Source organism: Pseudophryne corroboree, chromosome 4 (genome assembly GCF_028390025.1).
Source record: "Pseudophryne corroboree isolate aPseCor3 chromosome 4, aPseCor3.hap2, whole genome shotgun sequence".
NCBI classification, from domain to species: Eukaryota; Metazoa; Chordata; class Amphibia; order Anura; family Myobatrachidae; genus Pseudophryne; species Pseudophryne corroboree.
Window position 1 is genome coordinate 713794729 of NC_086447.1, and position 16142 is coordinate 713810870.

The 16142-nt window shown below is 48.2% G+C and overlaps 1 protein-coding gene across 2 annotated transcripts in view; it reads right to left on the reverse strand.

The window, feature by feature from the left end:
• The window catches only part of GPATCH11 (G-patch domain containing 11), a 253848-nt gene that overhangs the window by 39574 nt on the left and 198132 nt on the right, over positions 1-16142 (reverse strand). For both annotated transcript variants that reach the window (XM_063917973.1, XM_063917974.1), the window contains exon 5: positions 12054-12144. In XM_063917973.1, coding sequence (XP_063774043.1) covers positions 12054-12144 — 91 coding nt within the window. The remainder of the gene's footprint in view (positions 1-12053; positions 12145-16142) is intronic.

Genomic DNA, 16142 nt, shown 5'->3' on the forward strand with positions numbered 1-16142 from the left:
CAGGGTGTGTGCCTTTCCAAATCATGTCCAAACAACTGAATTTACGACAGGTGGACTCCAATTAAGCTGTAGGAACATCTCAAAGATGATCAGTGGAAACAGGATGCACCTGAGCTCAATTTTGAGCTTCATGTCAAAGACTGTGAATACTTATGTACATGTGATTTCTTAGTTTTTAATTTTTAATAAATTTGCAAAAATCTCGTATTAACTTTTTTCACATTGCCATTATGAGGGGAAAATAGGATTTTAATTACCAACCGGTAAATCCTTTTCTCGTAGTTCGTAGAGGATGCTGGGGTCCATATTAGTACCGTGGGGTATAGACAGGTCCACCAGGAGCCATTGGCACTTTAAAAGTTTAACAGTGTGGGCTGGCTCCTCCCTATATGCCCCTCCTACCAGACTCAGTCTAGAAACTGTGCCCGAGGAGACGACATACTTCGAGAGAAGGAATTACACAGATAGTGGCGAGATTCATACCAGCTCACACAACAAACAAATCCGGCTAACATGCCGGAAAACTCAGCAACAGCTGAAACAGTAAATAACGCAGAACTTACCTAGGAACCAGGTAGAACTGAACTACAAAACCAATGCAGGAAAACAAAGCGGTGGGCGGGCGCCCAGCATCCTCTACGGACTACGAGAAAAGGATTTACCGGTAGGTAGTTAAAATCCTATTTTCTCTTATGTACTAGAGGATGCTGGGGTCCATATTAGTACCATGGGGATGTACTAAAGCTCCCAGTACGGGAGGGAGAGCGCAGAGGCTCCTGCAAGACTGCTTGACCAAACTTGAGGTCATCAGAGGCCAAAGTATCAAACTTGTAAAACTTAGCAAACGTGTTCGAACCAGACCAAGTAGCTGCTCGGCAAAGCTGTAAGGCCAGGACACCCCGGGCAGCCTTCCCGGAAGAACCCACTTTACGAGTAGAATGGGCCTTAACTGATTTCGGACACGGCAATCCTGCCGTAGAATATGCATGCTGGATAGTGAACCTGATCCAGCGTGAAATCGACTGCTTAGAAGCAGGACACCCAATTTTCTTGGGATCATAGAGGACAAACAGAGAGTTTTCCTATGACGAGCCGTCCTCTTCACATAGATCTTCAAAGACCTCACAACATCCAAGGAATTTGAAGCAATTGAGGAGTAAGTAGCCACTGGCACCACAATAGGTTGGTTTATATGGAAAGCTGATACAACCTTAGGCAGGAACTTTGGACGAGTCCTAAGTTCTGCCCTGTCTTCATGGAAGATCAGATAGGGACTTTTACAAGATAAAGCCCCCAATTCCGACACGCGTCGGGCAGAAGCCAAGGCCAACAAAGTTACCGCCTTCCACGTGAGAAACTTGATGTCAGCCTCCAGCAGAGGCTCAAACCAAGCTGATTGTGGGAACTGCAATACCACATCAAGATCCCAGGGCACCGTTGGCACCACAAAGGGAGGTTGGATGTGCAGAACCCCTTTCAAAAAGTTCTGAATCTCAGGGAGGACAGCCAATTGTTATTGAAAGAAAATGGACAAAGCAGAAATTTGGACCTTGATGGAGCCCAATCTCAGGCCCATAGCCACACCTGCTTGCAGGAAAAGGAGAAAACGTCCAAGTTGAAACTCCACCGCAGGAAATTTCCTGGATTCACACCAAGAAACATATTTCTTCCAAATATGGTGGTAATGTTTAGATGTTACCCCCTTCCTAGCCTGAATCAGGGTAGGGATAACCTCACTCAGGATATCCTTCCGAGCTAAGATCTGGCGTTCAACCACCATGCCGTCAAACGTAGCTGTGGTAAGTCTTGATAGGTGAATGGCCCCTGCAGTAGCAGATCCTCCCGAAGAGGTAAGGGCCTTGGATCCTCCAACAGAAGATCCAGCAGAATGCGTACCACGCCCTCCTTGGCCAGTCCGGAGCAATGAGGATTGCCAGAACCTTTGTTCTTCTCACCAGCTGAAGAACCCTTGGTATCAGAGGAAGTGGAGGGAACACACACACTGACGTGAACACCCACGGCGTTACCAGTGCGTCCACCGCCACTGCCTGAAGGTCTCTCGACCTGGAACAGTACCTCCGTAGCTACTTGTTGAGGCGGGAAGCCATCATGTCTATGTGAGGAACCCCCTACCAACCGGTTACCTCCTCAAACTCCTCCGGGTGGAGGCCCCACTATCCTGGATGGAGATCGTGTCTGCTGAGGAAGTCTGCTTCCCAGTTGTCTGCTACCGGAATGAAGATTGCAGGCATCACCACCGCGTGCCTTTCTGCCCAGAGGGTGATTCTTGACACTTCCAACATGGCAGCCCTGCTCTTCGTTCCGCCTTGTCGGTTTATGTAGGCCACTGTGGTCACATTGTCCTACTGCACCTGAACAGCCCGATCCTGTAGAAGGTGACCTGCCTGCAGAAGGCCGTTGTACACGGGCTCTTACCTCCAAAATGTTTATTGGGAGAAGGGATTCTTGATCCGACCACCTTCCCTGGATGGTTTCCCCCTGAGCGACTGCTCCCCAACCTCTTAAGACTTGCATCTGTGGTTAGAAGGATCCAGTCCTGAACTCCGAACCTTCGGCCTTCCAGAAGGTGTGGTAGTTGTAGCCACCAGAGGAGCGAAATCCTGTCTTTCGTTGACAGATGTATCCTCTGGTGCATGTGTAGGTGAGATCCCGACCACTGGTCCAAGAGATCCAGCTGAAAGGATCGAGCATGAAACCTTCCGTATTGTAGAGCCTTGAAGAATGCAACCCTCTGCCCCAGAAGGCGGATGCACTGATGAACCGGGACCCGTGTAGGCTGTAAGACATCCCGGACCATTGATTGAATCACCAATGCTTTCTCCACTGGCGGAAACACCCTCTGCACTTCCGTGTCTAGGATCATCCCCAGGAAATACAGCCTCCTCGTCGGCTCCAGATGAGATTTTGGAAGGTTCAGGATCCAACCGTGCTCCTTGAGCAGATGTGTCGTGAGAGCAATGGATCGCAACAACTTCTCCCTGGACGACGCTTTGATCAGGGCATCATCCAGATACGGGATTATGTTCACCCCGTGCTTGCGGAGGAGAACCATCATTTCCGCCATTACCTTGGTGAAGATCCTCGGTGCTGTGGAGAGAACAAACAGCAGCGCCTGAAACTGATCGTGATCAACAGTGCAAACCTGAGATATGCCTGATGCGGCGACCAAATGTGGAGGTAGGCATCCTTGATGTCCAGAGACACCGGGAACTCCCCCTCCGTCAGTCCTGAGATGACAGCTCTCAGAGATTCCATCTTGAATTTGAACTCTCTGAGATAAGGGTTCAAAGACTTTAGGTTCAGAATTAGCCGTACTGAACCATCCAGTTTCGGTACCACGAAAAGGTTCGAATAATAACCTTTGATCCACTGCTGAGGCAGAACAGGGACAATGACCTCGGACACCACCAAATTTTCGGATGGCCTCCAGAAGAATTGTTCTGTCTGCCGGCAGAGCTGGCAAGCCTGACTTGAAGAAACGGTGAGGTGGGAGATTTTGAAACTCCAGTCTGTACCCCCTGGACACTATATCCAGGACCCAGGGGTCCAGGCATGACGACACCCAGACGTGACTGAAATGCCGGAGTCTTGCCCTCACTTGACCTTCCTCCAGGCCTAGTCGTCCACCGTCATGCGGAGGACTTAGGGGTATCAGAAGCAGGCCTCTGGTTTTGGGAACCTGTGGGAGCAGGTTTTTTCCTTTGGAACGACCACCTCTGAAGAAGGTGTTCGAAGGCTTGTTCTTTCTAGACCTCGCGGGCCGAAAGGACTGTGACGCTGGTGTAAAGGGCTTCTTCGTAGCCGGAGCCGCTGAGGGGAGAAAACTAAGAATTTACTTACCGATAATTCTATTTCTCGTAGTCCGTAGTGGATGCTGGGGACTCCGTAAGGACCATGGGGAATAGCGGCTCTGCAGGAGACTGGGCACAAAAGTAAAGCTTTAGAACTACCTGGTGTGCACTGGCTCCTCCCCCTATGACCCTCCTCCAAGCCTCAGTTAGGATACTGTGCCCGGACGAGCGTACACAATAAGGAAGGATTTTGAATCCCGGGTAAGACTCATACCAGCCACACCAATCACACTGTACAACCTGTGATCTGAACCCAGTTAACAGCATGATAACAGCGGAGCCTCTAGAAAAGATGGCTCACTACAGCAATAACCCGATTTTTTTGGTAACAATAACTATGTACCAGTATTGCAGACAATCCGCACTTGGGATGGGCGCCCAGCATCCACTACGGACTACGAGAAATAGAATTATCGGTAAGTAAATTCTTATTTTCTCTAACGTCCTAAGTGGATGCTGGGGACTCCGTAAGGACCATGGGGATTATACCAAAGCTCCCAAACGGGCGGGAGAGTGCGGATGACTCTGCAGCACCAAATGAGAGAACTCCAGGTCCTCCTCAGCCAGGGTATCAAATTTGTAGAATTTTACAAACGTATTTGCTCCTGACCAAGTAGCTGCTCGGCAAAGTTGTAAAGCCGAGACCCCTCGGGCAGCCGCCCAAGATGAGCCCCCCTTCCTTGTGGAATGGGCTTTTACAGATTTTGGCTATGGCAGGCCTGTCACAGAATGTGCAAGCTGAATTGTACTACAAATCCAACGAGCAATAGTCTGCTTAGAAGCAGGAGCACCCAGCTTGTTGGGTGCATACAGAATAAACAACGAGTCAGATTTTCTGACTCCAGCCGTCCTGGAAACCTATATTTCCAGGGCTCTGACAACGTCTAGCAACTTGGAGTCCTCCAAGTCCCTAGTAGCCGCAGGCACCACAATAGGTTGATTCAGGTGAAACGCTGAAAACCACCTTAGGGAGAAACTGAGGACGAGTCCTCAATTCCGCCCTGTCCGAATGGAAAATCAGATGAGGGCTTTTACAGGATAAAGCCGCCAATTCTGACACGCACCTGGCCCAGGCCAGGGCCAACAGCATGACCACTTTCCATGTGAGATATTTTAACTCCACATATTTAAGTGGTTCAAACCAATGTGACTTTTGGAACCCAAAAACTACATTTAGATCCCAAGGTGCCACTGGAGGCACAAAAGGAGGCTGTATATACAGTACCCTTTTCACAAACGTCTGAACTTCAGGGACTGAAGCTAGTTCTTTTTGGAAGAAAATTGACAGGGCCGAAATTTGAACCTTAATGGACCCCCATTTCAGGCCCATAGACACTCCTGTTTGCAGGAAATGTAGGAATCGACCTAGTTGAAAATTCCTCCGTCGGGGCCTTACTGGCCTCGCACCACGCAACATATTTTCGCCAAATGCGGTGATAATGTTTTGCGGTTATATCTTTCCTGGCTTTGATCAGGATAGGGATGACTTCATCCGGAATGCCTTTTTCCTTCAGGATCCGGCGTTCAACCGCCCTGCCGTTAAACGCAGCCGCGGTAAGTCTTGGAACAGACAGGGTCCTTGCTGGAGCAGGTCCCTTCTTAGAGGTAGAGGCCACGGATCCTCCGTGAGCATCTCTTGAAGTTCCGGTTACCAAGTCCTTCTTGGCCAATCCGGAGCCACGAATATAGTGCTTACTCCTCTCCATCTTATAATTCTCAGTACCTTGGTTATGAGAGGCAGAGGAGGGAACACATACACTGACTGGTACACCCACTGTGTTACCAGAGCGTCTACAGCTATTGCCTGAGGGTCCCTTGACCTGGCGCAATACTTGTCGAGTTTTATAAACATGTGGAAGACTTCTGGGTGAAGTCCCCACTCTCCCGGGTGGAGGTCGTGTCTGCTGAGGAAGTCTGCTTCCCAGTTGTCCACTCCCGGAATGAATACTGCTGACAGTGCTATCACATGATTTTCCGCCCAGCGAAGAATCCTTGTAGCTTCTGCCATTGCCCTTCTGCTTCTTGTGTCACCCTGTCTGTTTACGTGGGTGACTGCCGTGATGTTGTCCGAATGGATCAACTCCGGGTGACCTTGAAGCAGAGGTCTTGCTGAGCTTAGAGCATTGTAAATGGCCCTTAGCTTCAGGATATTTATGTGAAGTGATGTCTCAAGGCTTGACCATAAGCTCTGGAAATTCCTTCCCTGTGTGACTGCTCCCCAGCCTCGCAGGCTGGCATCCGTGGTCACCAGGACCCAGTCCTGAATGTGCGGCCCTCTAGAAGATGAGCACTCTGCAACCACCACAGGAGAGACACCCTTGTGCTTGGTGACAGGGTTATCCGCTGATGCATCTGAAGATGCGACCCAGACCATTTGTCCAGCAGGTCCCACTGGAAAGTTCTTGCGTGGAATCTGCCGCATGGGATTGCTTCATAGGAAGCCACCATTTTTCCCAGAACCATCTCATTGATGTACTGAGACTTGGCTCGGTTATAGGAGGTTCCCGACTAGCTCGGATAACTCCCTGACTTTCTCCTCCGGGAGAAACACCTTTTTCTGAACTGTGTCCAGGATCATCCCTAAGAACAGAAGACGAGTCGTCGGAATCAGCTGCGATTTTGGAATATTGAGAATCCAATCGTGCTGCCGCAACACAACCTGAGATAGTGCTACACCGACCTCCAACTGTTCCCTGGATCTTACCCTTATCAGGGAATCGTCCAAGTAAGGGATAACTAAAATTCCCTTCCTTCGAAGGAGTATCATCATTTCGGCCATTACCTTGGTAAAGACCCGGGGTGCCGTGGACCATCCATACGGCAGCGTCTGAAACTGATAGTGACAGTTCTGTACCATAAACCTGAGGTACCCTTGGTGAGAAGGGTAAATTGGGACATGAAGGTAAGCATCCTTGATGTCCCGAGACATCATGTAGTCCTCTTCTTCCAGGTTCGCAATCACTGCTCTGAGTGACTCAATCTTGAATTTGAACCTCTGTATGTAAGTGTTCAAAGATTTTAGATTTAGAATCGGTCTCACCGAGCCGTCCGGCTTCGGTACCACAACAGTGTGGAATAATACCCCGTTCCCTGTTGCAGGAGGGGTACCTTGATTATCACCTGCTGGGAATACAGCTTGTGAATGGCTTCCAAAACTGTCTCCCTGTCAGAAGGAGACATCGGTAAAGCCGACTTTAGGAAACGGCGAGGGGGAGACGTCTCGAATTCCAATTTGTACCCCTGAGATATCACCTGAAGGATCCAGGGGTCTACTTGCGAGTGAGCCCACTGCGCGCTGAAATTCATTGAGACGGGACCCCCACCATGCCTGATTCTGCTTGTAAAGCCCCAGCGTCATACTGAGGGCTTGGCAGAGGCGGGAGAGGGTTTCTGTTCCTGGGAACTGGCTGATTTCTGCAGCCTTTTTCCTCTCCCTCTGTCACGGGGCAGAAATGAGGAACCTTTTGCCCGCTTGCCCACGAAAAGACTGCGCCTGATAATACGGCGTCTTCTCATGTTGAGAGGCGACCTGGGGTACAAACGTGGATTTCCCAGCTGTTGCCGTGGCCACCAGGTCTGAAAGACCGACCCCAAATAACTCCTCCCCTTAATAAGGCAATACTTCCAAATGCCGTTTGGAATCCGCATCACTTGACCACTGTCGTGTCCATAACCCTCTACTGGTAGAAATGGACAACGCACTTAGACTTGATGCCAGTCGGCAAATATTCCGCTGTGCATCACGCATATATAGAAATGCATCTTTTAAATGCTCTATAGGCAATAATATACTGTCCCTATCTAGGGTATCAATATTTTCAGTCAGGGAATCCGACCACGCCAACCCAGCACTGCACATCCAGGCTGAGGCGATTGCTGGTCGCAGTATAACACCAGTATGTGTGTAAATACCTTTTAGGATGCCCTCCTGCTTTCTATCAGCAGGATCCTTAAGGGCGGCCATCTCAGGAGAGGGTAGAGCCCTTGTTCTTACAAGCGTGTGAGCGCTTTATCCACCCTAGGGGGTGTTTCCCAACGCACCCTAACCTCTGGCGGGAAAGGATATAATGCCAATAACATTTTAGAAATTATCAGTTGTTATCGGGGGAAAACCACGCATCATCACACACCTCATTTAATTTCTCAGATTCAGGAAAACTACAGGTAGTTTTTCCTCACCGAACATAATACCCCTTTTTGGTGGTACTCGTATTATCAGAAATGTGTAAAACATTTTTCATTTTTCATTGCCTCAATCATGTAACGTGTGGCCCTACTGGAAGTCACATTTGTCTCTTCACCGTCGACACTGGAGTCAGTATCCGTGTCGGCGTCTATATCTGCCATCTGAGGTAACGGGCGCTTTAGAGCCCCTGACGGCCTATGAGACGTCTGGACAGGCACAAGCTGAGTAGCCGGCTGTCTCATGCCAACCACTGTCTTTTATACAGAGCTGACACTGTTACGTAATTCCTTCCAACAGTTCATCCACTCAGGTGTCGACCCCCTAGGGGGTGACATCACTATTACAGGCAATCTGCTCCGTCTCCACATCATTTTTCTCCTCATACATGTCGACACAAACGTACCGACATACAGCACACACACAGGGAATGCTCTGATAGAGGACAGGACCCCACTAGCCCTTTGGGGAGACAGAGGGAGAGTTTGCCAGCACACACCAGAGCGCTATATATATATACAGGGATAACCATATATAAGTGTTTTTCCCCTTATAGCTGCTGTATCTTTAATACTGCGCGTAATTAGTGCCCCCCCCCCCCCCCCCCTCTCTTTTTTAACCCTTTCTGTAGTGTAGTGACTGCAGGGGAGAGCCAGGGAGCTTCCCTCCAACGGAGCTGTGAGGGAAAATGGCGCCAGTGTGCTGAGGAGATAGGCTCCGAACCCTTATCGGCGGCCTTATCTCCCGTTTTTCTATGTATTCTGGCAGGGGTTAAATTCATCCATATAGCCCAGGAGCTATATGTGATGCATTTTTTTTTGCCATCCAAGGTGTTTTTATTGCGTCTCAGGGCGCCCCCCCCCAGCGCCCTGCACCCTCAGTGACCGGAGTGTGAAGTGTGCTGAGAGCAATGGCGCACAGCTGCAGTGCTGTGCGCTACCTTGTTGAAGACAGGACGTCTTCTGCCGCCGATTTTCCGGACCTCTTCTGTCTTATGGCTCTGTAAGGGGGCCGGCGGCGCGGCTCTGGGACCCATCCATGGCTGGGCCTGTGATCGTCCCTCTGGAGCTAATGTCCAGTAGCCTAAGAAGCCCAATCCACTCTGCACGCAGGTGAGTTCACTTCTTCTCCCCTTAGTCCCTCGATGCAGTGAGCCTGTTGCCAGCAGGTCTCACTGAAAATAAAAAACCTAAAACTAAACTTTTCACTAAGCAGCTCAGGAGAGCCACCCAGTGTGCACCCTTCTCGTTCGGGCACAAAAATCTAACTGAGGCTTGGAGGAGGGTCATAGGGGGAGGAGCCAGTGCACACCAGGTAGTTCTAAAGCTTTACTTTTGTGCCCAGTCTCCTGCAGAGCCGCTATTCCCCATGGCCCTTACGGAGTCCCCAGCATCCACTTAGGACGTTAGAGAAAGGAGACTTACCTGCAGTAGCTGTGGCAATCCACGCATCCAGCGCCTCCCCAAAGAGAGCCTGACCTGTATATGGTAGGCCCTCTACACTCTTCCTGGATTCCGCGTCTGCCGACCATTGGCGCAGCCAGAGACCCCTGCGAGCCGAGACGGACATGGAGGAGATCCCCGCAGCCATGGAACCCAGGTCCTTCATGGAATCTACCAGGAACCCTGCAGAATCCTGAATATTACGTAAGAATAAATCAATGTCACCTCTATTCAGCGTAGTCGATTCCTCCTGCAGAGTGACTGACCACCTGGCAATAGCTTTTGTAATCCAAGCACAGGCTATAGTAGGCCGCAATATAGCCCCTGAAGCCGTGTAAATGGATTTTAGCGTAGCATCCACCTTGCGATCCGCCGGGTCCTTCAACGCGGTAGATCTCAGGACTGGCAGCACCACCTGTTTGGACAGCCTAGAGACGGAGGCGTCGACTAGCGGCGGGGACTCCCATTTTTTCCTATCTTCCTCTGGAAAGGGAAAAGCAACCAAGTCCCTCTTAGGGATCTGCAGTTTCTTCTCTGGATTTTCCCAGGCTTTTTCAAAGATAGCATTTAATTCTTTGGATGCCGGGAAGGTGAGGGGGGGCTTTTTATTGTCTGTGAAAAAGGCCTCCTCTACCTGCTCAGGAGCTGTGTCAGTAATGTGTAACACATCCCTTACAGCCTCAATCATCAACTGCACCCCCTAGCAAGTGAAGCTGTCCCCCTCAACTCATCCCCATCACCGTCTGCAGTGTCAGAATCGGTGTCCGTGTCATCCTGCATAAGTTTGGCAAGTACACGTTTGTGAGAATATACCGCAGGGGACCCCGAGGAAGCAGTATCAGACCATACAACCATAGAGGATTGCAGAACTTGAGTGGTATGCTCAGTCCTAGCAACCCTATCAGAAATCTGAGAAACAGTCCCCCTCAGAGAGACTAACCATTCCGGCTCTCTAGCTGGGATCTGCGCTACAACAGTGCAATCCTGATTACATGGTATGGAGTCTTCCTGGGAAGATAAATCCTCTGCAGCATATGAAACCGTGTCCCTAGACATGTTTGCACATACACACGAATCACCCCACAAACACACAGGGTACTGGGTAGACAGAGTTTCCCCCCCCCCCCCCCCCCCCAAAAAAAAAAATGGCAGAGAGACACAGAGATTGGAGCCAACCCACACACAGCACTATTATAGGTATAGGGAGACCCTAACCAGCGCTGACTGTGTCCCTTAATAGGTGACAGTCTTTACACAGCCTCCCCTCCCTTCTACAACTGGTACCATACAGACAGCCGGAGGTGCGCTGGAGGGACCTGTTCTTCCACTGGCAGTGAGCTGCAGGCAGGAAAATGGCGCTGAACGCTGCTGGGTCCGCTCTGAGAAGCTCCGCCCCCTTAATGGCGCAGTCTTCCCGATCTGTGAGATTATACTGGCCTGAGGATTTCTTTGCTGGCTGAGATCCGCAGACCCCGACAGGCTGGATTTGGTCAGTGTAGGGTCAGGTGCTGGCTCAGGGCGCCCCTCACAGCGCCGCACCGCAGTACAGCTGAACCGTCCCGAAGCGCGGTTAATACCACGCTCCTACCCTTAAAGCCGCCCTCTTCACACTGACCCCCCCGCTTGTAAGGGGGGACAGTGACTTACTTGTCGCACTTCAGCTCTGCAAGAGGGTGGCGGCTGGCTGCCGGGGTGAGCTTTCCTCTGTGGCAGGGCGCTATTTGTCCCCTCTGGAGCTCAATGTCCAGTCAGCGGATACAGTGGCTCAGACCCCGCAGGGTGGACACTGCTCCCCCCCTCAGTCCCTCGTTGCAGGCAGGCTGTTGCCAGCAGCCTCCTGTAAAAAAATAAACTCTAAGATAAACTTTTACCAGGAAAGCTCTGTAGAGCTCCCCTAGCTGTGAACGGCTCCTCCAGGCACATTTTCTAAACTGAGTCTGGTAGGAGGGTCATAGAGGGAGGAGCCAGCCCACACTGTTAAACTCTTAAAGTGCCAATGGATCCTGGTGGACCAGTCTATACCCCATGGTACTAATATGGACCCCAGCATCCTCTAGGACGTAAGAGAAAATGAATTTATTTCATTTTGGAATAAGGCTATAACATAACAAAATGTGGAAAACGTGAAGCACTGTGAATACTTTCCAGATGCACTGTATTCTCTTAGAAGGGTGTGCTAAGCAAACTAATGGTATATGTTTTAAAATTATTGTTGTTTTTCTGAATTAAATTAATATTTTATGTCAATTGTATTTGCGCTCTCGTATTACTTACTATATTGTACCCTTACACAGAATGTCTCCAGCCATACATTAATAAAAATAATAATACTAAATTAATGTATAAATTTGGTAACCTTAGCATCAGTGGTGTAAACTACAAACAACTGAAGGCAGAGCACTGATGCAGTCTTTGGAAAAGGAAGATTATCTGGGAACTTGGAGCCATCTACAACAGCGCTAAAGTTAAGTGATGTATCTCTGAAGATTCATGCACACACTTCTGTCATGTGGATTTTGAGAAAAGCAATTGACATTACTGCAGTCATTAGCTTACCTTCTGCTCATCTAGCTGCAGGCATGCTCTCTGGCTTCTCCGAAGGTCACCTTCTAGTTTCTGCTCCTCTTTTTTACTTCTCAGTCTAAACCTACCAGCAGATTTAAAGCAAAAAATTAATTCATTCTGAAGCATAATAAATATGGATCTACAAATATTTACAAGACAATTAGGGTGTTGGTGGGCAGGCTGGTAACCTACACTTACACTTAAGAGATAAATAGTAACACAATAGCACTGCAGACTATCTGATGAGTGTGGGAGTCACTTAGCACTGGGTGCATTTTCACCCTAGATGTACAGCAGACGATAGTATAGTGCAGTACAGTGGTGTTACAGCTTTAGTAGTAGGCCTAAATGCAAACGTATTATTTTCACAAAAAGTACAAAACATCCTCATATCTATCATTTACTGCTTCATAATCCAATGGGAATCCTCTTTGCTGTAATAGTTCAGACAAAATTACAAGTAAGTAATCAGACATATAGCCATGACTTGATATGCTATAGCCACCATGATAATGACTGTAGTACTATTAGCCGGAGGGGTCAACACACAAGAAGCAGAAGAGCAAATAGCTAGATACTGCTAGATAACTTTCAGGACCATTAAAAGTCACCACAGAAGCTATCTGGGGATGTGTCCAAGTCTCATTATGTTATATTCACAGGAATGAACTACACTTACATTTATTTATTACCAGTTATTTATATAGCGCACACATATTCCGCAGCGCTTTACAGAGAATATTTTGCCCATTCACATCAGTCCCTGCCTCAGTGGAGCTTACAATCTATATTCCCTACCACATGCACAAGTACACTATAGGGTTCATTTTGTCAGGAGCCAATTAACCTAACAGTATATTTTTGGATTGTGGGAGGAAACCGGCGTACCCGGAGGAAACCCACACAAGTACGGGGAGAATATACAAACTACACACAGTTAGGGCCATGGTGGGAATTGAACCCATGACCTCAGTGCAATGAAGCAGTAATGCTAACCATTACACTATACGCACTGCCTGTATGCATGCCATTACTTGCCTGACCATGGTCCACCCTTTCCCGATTTAATGGGCTGCAAAAATAATCTAGATATGAAGCATTTAGTATGTAGAGGTGGTATGGAAATGCATATATTTATGGGTGTGGTTCGTTTTATCGACAGTGTCTAGGTCGACAATGTTTAGGTCGACCACTATAGGTCGACAGTCACTAGGTCGACATGGATGGAAGGTCGACAGGGTTTCTAGGTCGACATGTGCTAGGTCGACAGGTCTAAAGGTCGACATGAGGATTTTTTTTTTTTTTCGTTTTCTTCGTAGAGTGACCGGGATCCCAAATTAGTGCACCGCGTTCGCTCGCCATGCTTCGGGCATGGTGCCTTCGCTTCACTCAGCACACTTTACCGTTCCAATCGTAGTCCACGTGGATCGTTAAGTATGAAAAAATCCAAAATAAAAAAAAAAAATGTGAAAAACTCATGTCGACCTTTAGACCTGTCGACCTAGAAACCCTGTCGACCTTCCATCCATGTCGACCTAGTGACTGTCGACCTATAGTGGTCGACCTAAACATTGTCGACCTAGACACTGTCGATCTTCAGACCGGATCCCTATATTTATACCACAAGAAGCAACATACATTCAACTGTAAATGGGTCCATTGTTCTTCAAATGCTAAAGAAACTTTTACAGGAAACAAAATAAATGAGAACAGAATACACTGAACTTACTATTTATTAACACTTATTTATATGTCACACACATATTGCAGTGGAATTTACAATCACTATTCCCAACCACGTGTACAGACACACATTATACAAAACATTCATCAAAAACCCGACACTACAAATGCATGCTCCATGTTTGAAAATTTAAGACCAGCTGAAGAATAGTTTCTCTCACAGTTGGGAATAAGTTACAAAAAAATGTTCCAGATTTAGACTTTAAGTAACAATATTGCATAGGATTTCTTTAACCACTTTAGTGCTAAGGATGAGTCTGACTCATCCTCAGCATGTACACTTGACCTCTGCACTGCAAGTAAGAATTGAACTTAAGGCCCCCATACATTACCAATATAATGCTGCAATTTCCCGATCCCTTAACGACCGGGTCAGGGAATTGGGAATAATAAACACGTTTTAAAATCTTAAATCCCCGATCCAGACCAAAATCTGTCAGCCTCGGCAAATCCGGGATAAATTAAGAATATCCTTAAATCCCTGACCGCAGAGGCGTAACTAGGGTTTTCGGAGCCCAGGGCAAGATGAATAGTCCCCCCCCCCCCCCCCCCAAATAAACACACCAAAAGAAGTATGTGCGCGCGCCGAAAAAATGGGCATGGCCCCACAGTGCCAGTTACAATGCCCCACAGTGCCAGATACATGCCCCACAGTGCCAGTTACATTGCCCCACAGTGCCAGTTACATTGCCCCACAGTGCCAGTTACATTGCCCCACAGTGCCAGATACATTGCCCCACAGTGCCAGTTACATGCCCCACCCCCGGTCACTCACGGCATCCTTGTGGCTGTGCTATGTGAGGGGAGGAGAGCGCAGCGCCTCTCCTGTCCCTCACCGCTCCAGGTCTCTGGCGGCGGCTATGTGGCACCGGTTCGCTAGCCAATCAGAGCTCGCGGACCGGCAGCCTATCAGGAGCTGGTCCGCAAGCTCTGATTGGCTAACGCCGCCGGAGACCGGACACACGCAGCGCTGCTGGCAGCGGCGGTGAGGGGAGGGAGAGAAGCTGCGCTCTCCTCCCCTCACATTGCGGCGTGAAGGGGGCGAGTGGGGCATGATGCCCTGGCCGCCGACGGCGCCCCCCTCTGCTGGGCCTGCCAACCAAGGCGCCCAGGGCCACGTGCCCTACCCTAGTTATGCCTCTGCCTGACAGTACACCGATCATCGATGGCCGCCAAAGGAAAAAATGTATCGGGGGCTTTCACTTGGCCACCATCAGTATGGTAACTTTGGGGAAAGGGATGTTCTAATGTCTGCATCTCCCTCTTCTTATGTATATACAATACTGACTTTTTTTTCTTTTCTTTTTAAGGCATGCACACACAGAGCGATATGGCTCAGTGATTTTTACTATATAGTAAAAATCACTAAGAAAGTTAGTGCATATCGCTCCATGTGTACACAGCGAGCAATAACGATGCGCGTCCCCGCCAGGTCACTATCGCTAGGAAAAGTAGACTGTGTAGGCAAGGAAATTTCGACTATGTAGCTGGAAAGATTTAATGAGATAGCCAAAATCACCCATAGCCAAAATCACTGGTACAGATAGTCAAACTCGTCTACTGCCAGTTCAAAGGTAAATCGCTCAGTCAAAATTGCTCAGTCAAAATCGCTCCGTGTGTACGGACCTTTACTGCTGCAGGTTTCGTACTTTTCAAAACACTATGCAGTGTTAGGCTGCATTATTATTACTACACTTTCTAAGAATTTAATTTAAGATAGTGGATACTAGCAAAAAGAAAAAAATGCGTTATCATTTTCAAGTGCAGATTTTAATGTCAAGATATATTTTCATTTTGGCGCCCCTAGATCGCTGAATGTCGCCCCCCTCGAAGTAAGTTAAATTTACCTGTCTACCTATGTATGTATACACACATTTATGTAAAAGACAGCATAGATTTTACTATGGGGAATGCAGATAATAGTGTATTAGAAGAAAAATATAACATTGAGGAGCCCATTTAGTGTTTATTGAGGGTTAAATTTGATAAATAGATTTTCTTATTGTCCTAATTCAGGCAATTAGAAATTAATTTCCATCCAGATGTATTAAAAAAATCACATCCAAGTACAGGTGCTCCGATCAGTGACGTCCGGTGAGGTGAGACAGACCCTTTCCTGCAATACTAACGTATATTCCTGAGTTTTGACTATTTAAAGTATATGAAAAATACAAAGACTGTGGGGCAGATGTAGTAAGCCTAGAGACAGCATAAGGAAGTGATAGACCAGTGATAAGTGCAAGGTGATAAATGCACCAGCTAATCAACTTCTAACTGTTAATTTACATATTGGAGCCTTGCACTTATCACTGCTTTATCACTTTCTTATGCCGTCGC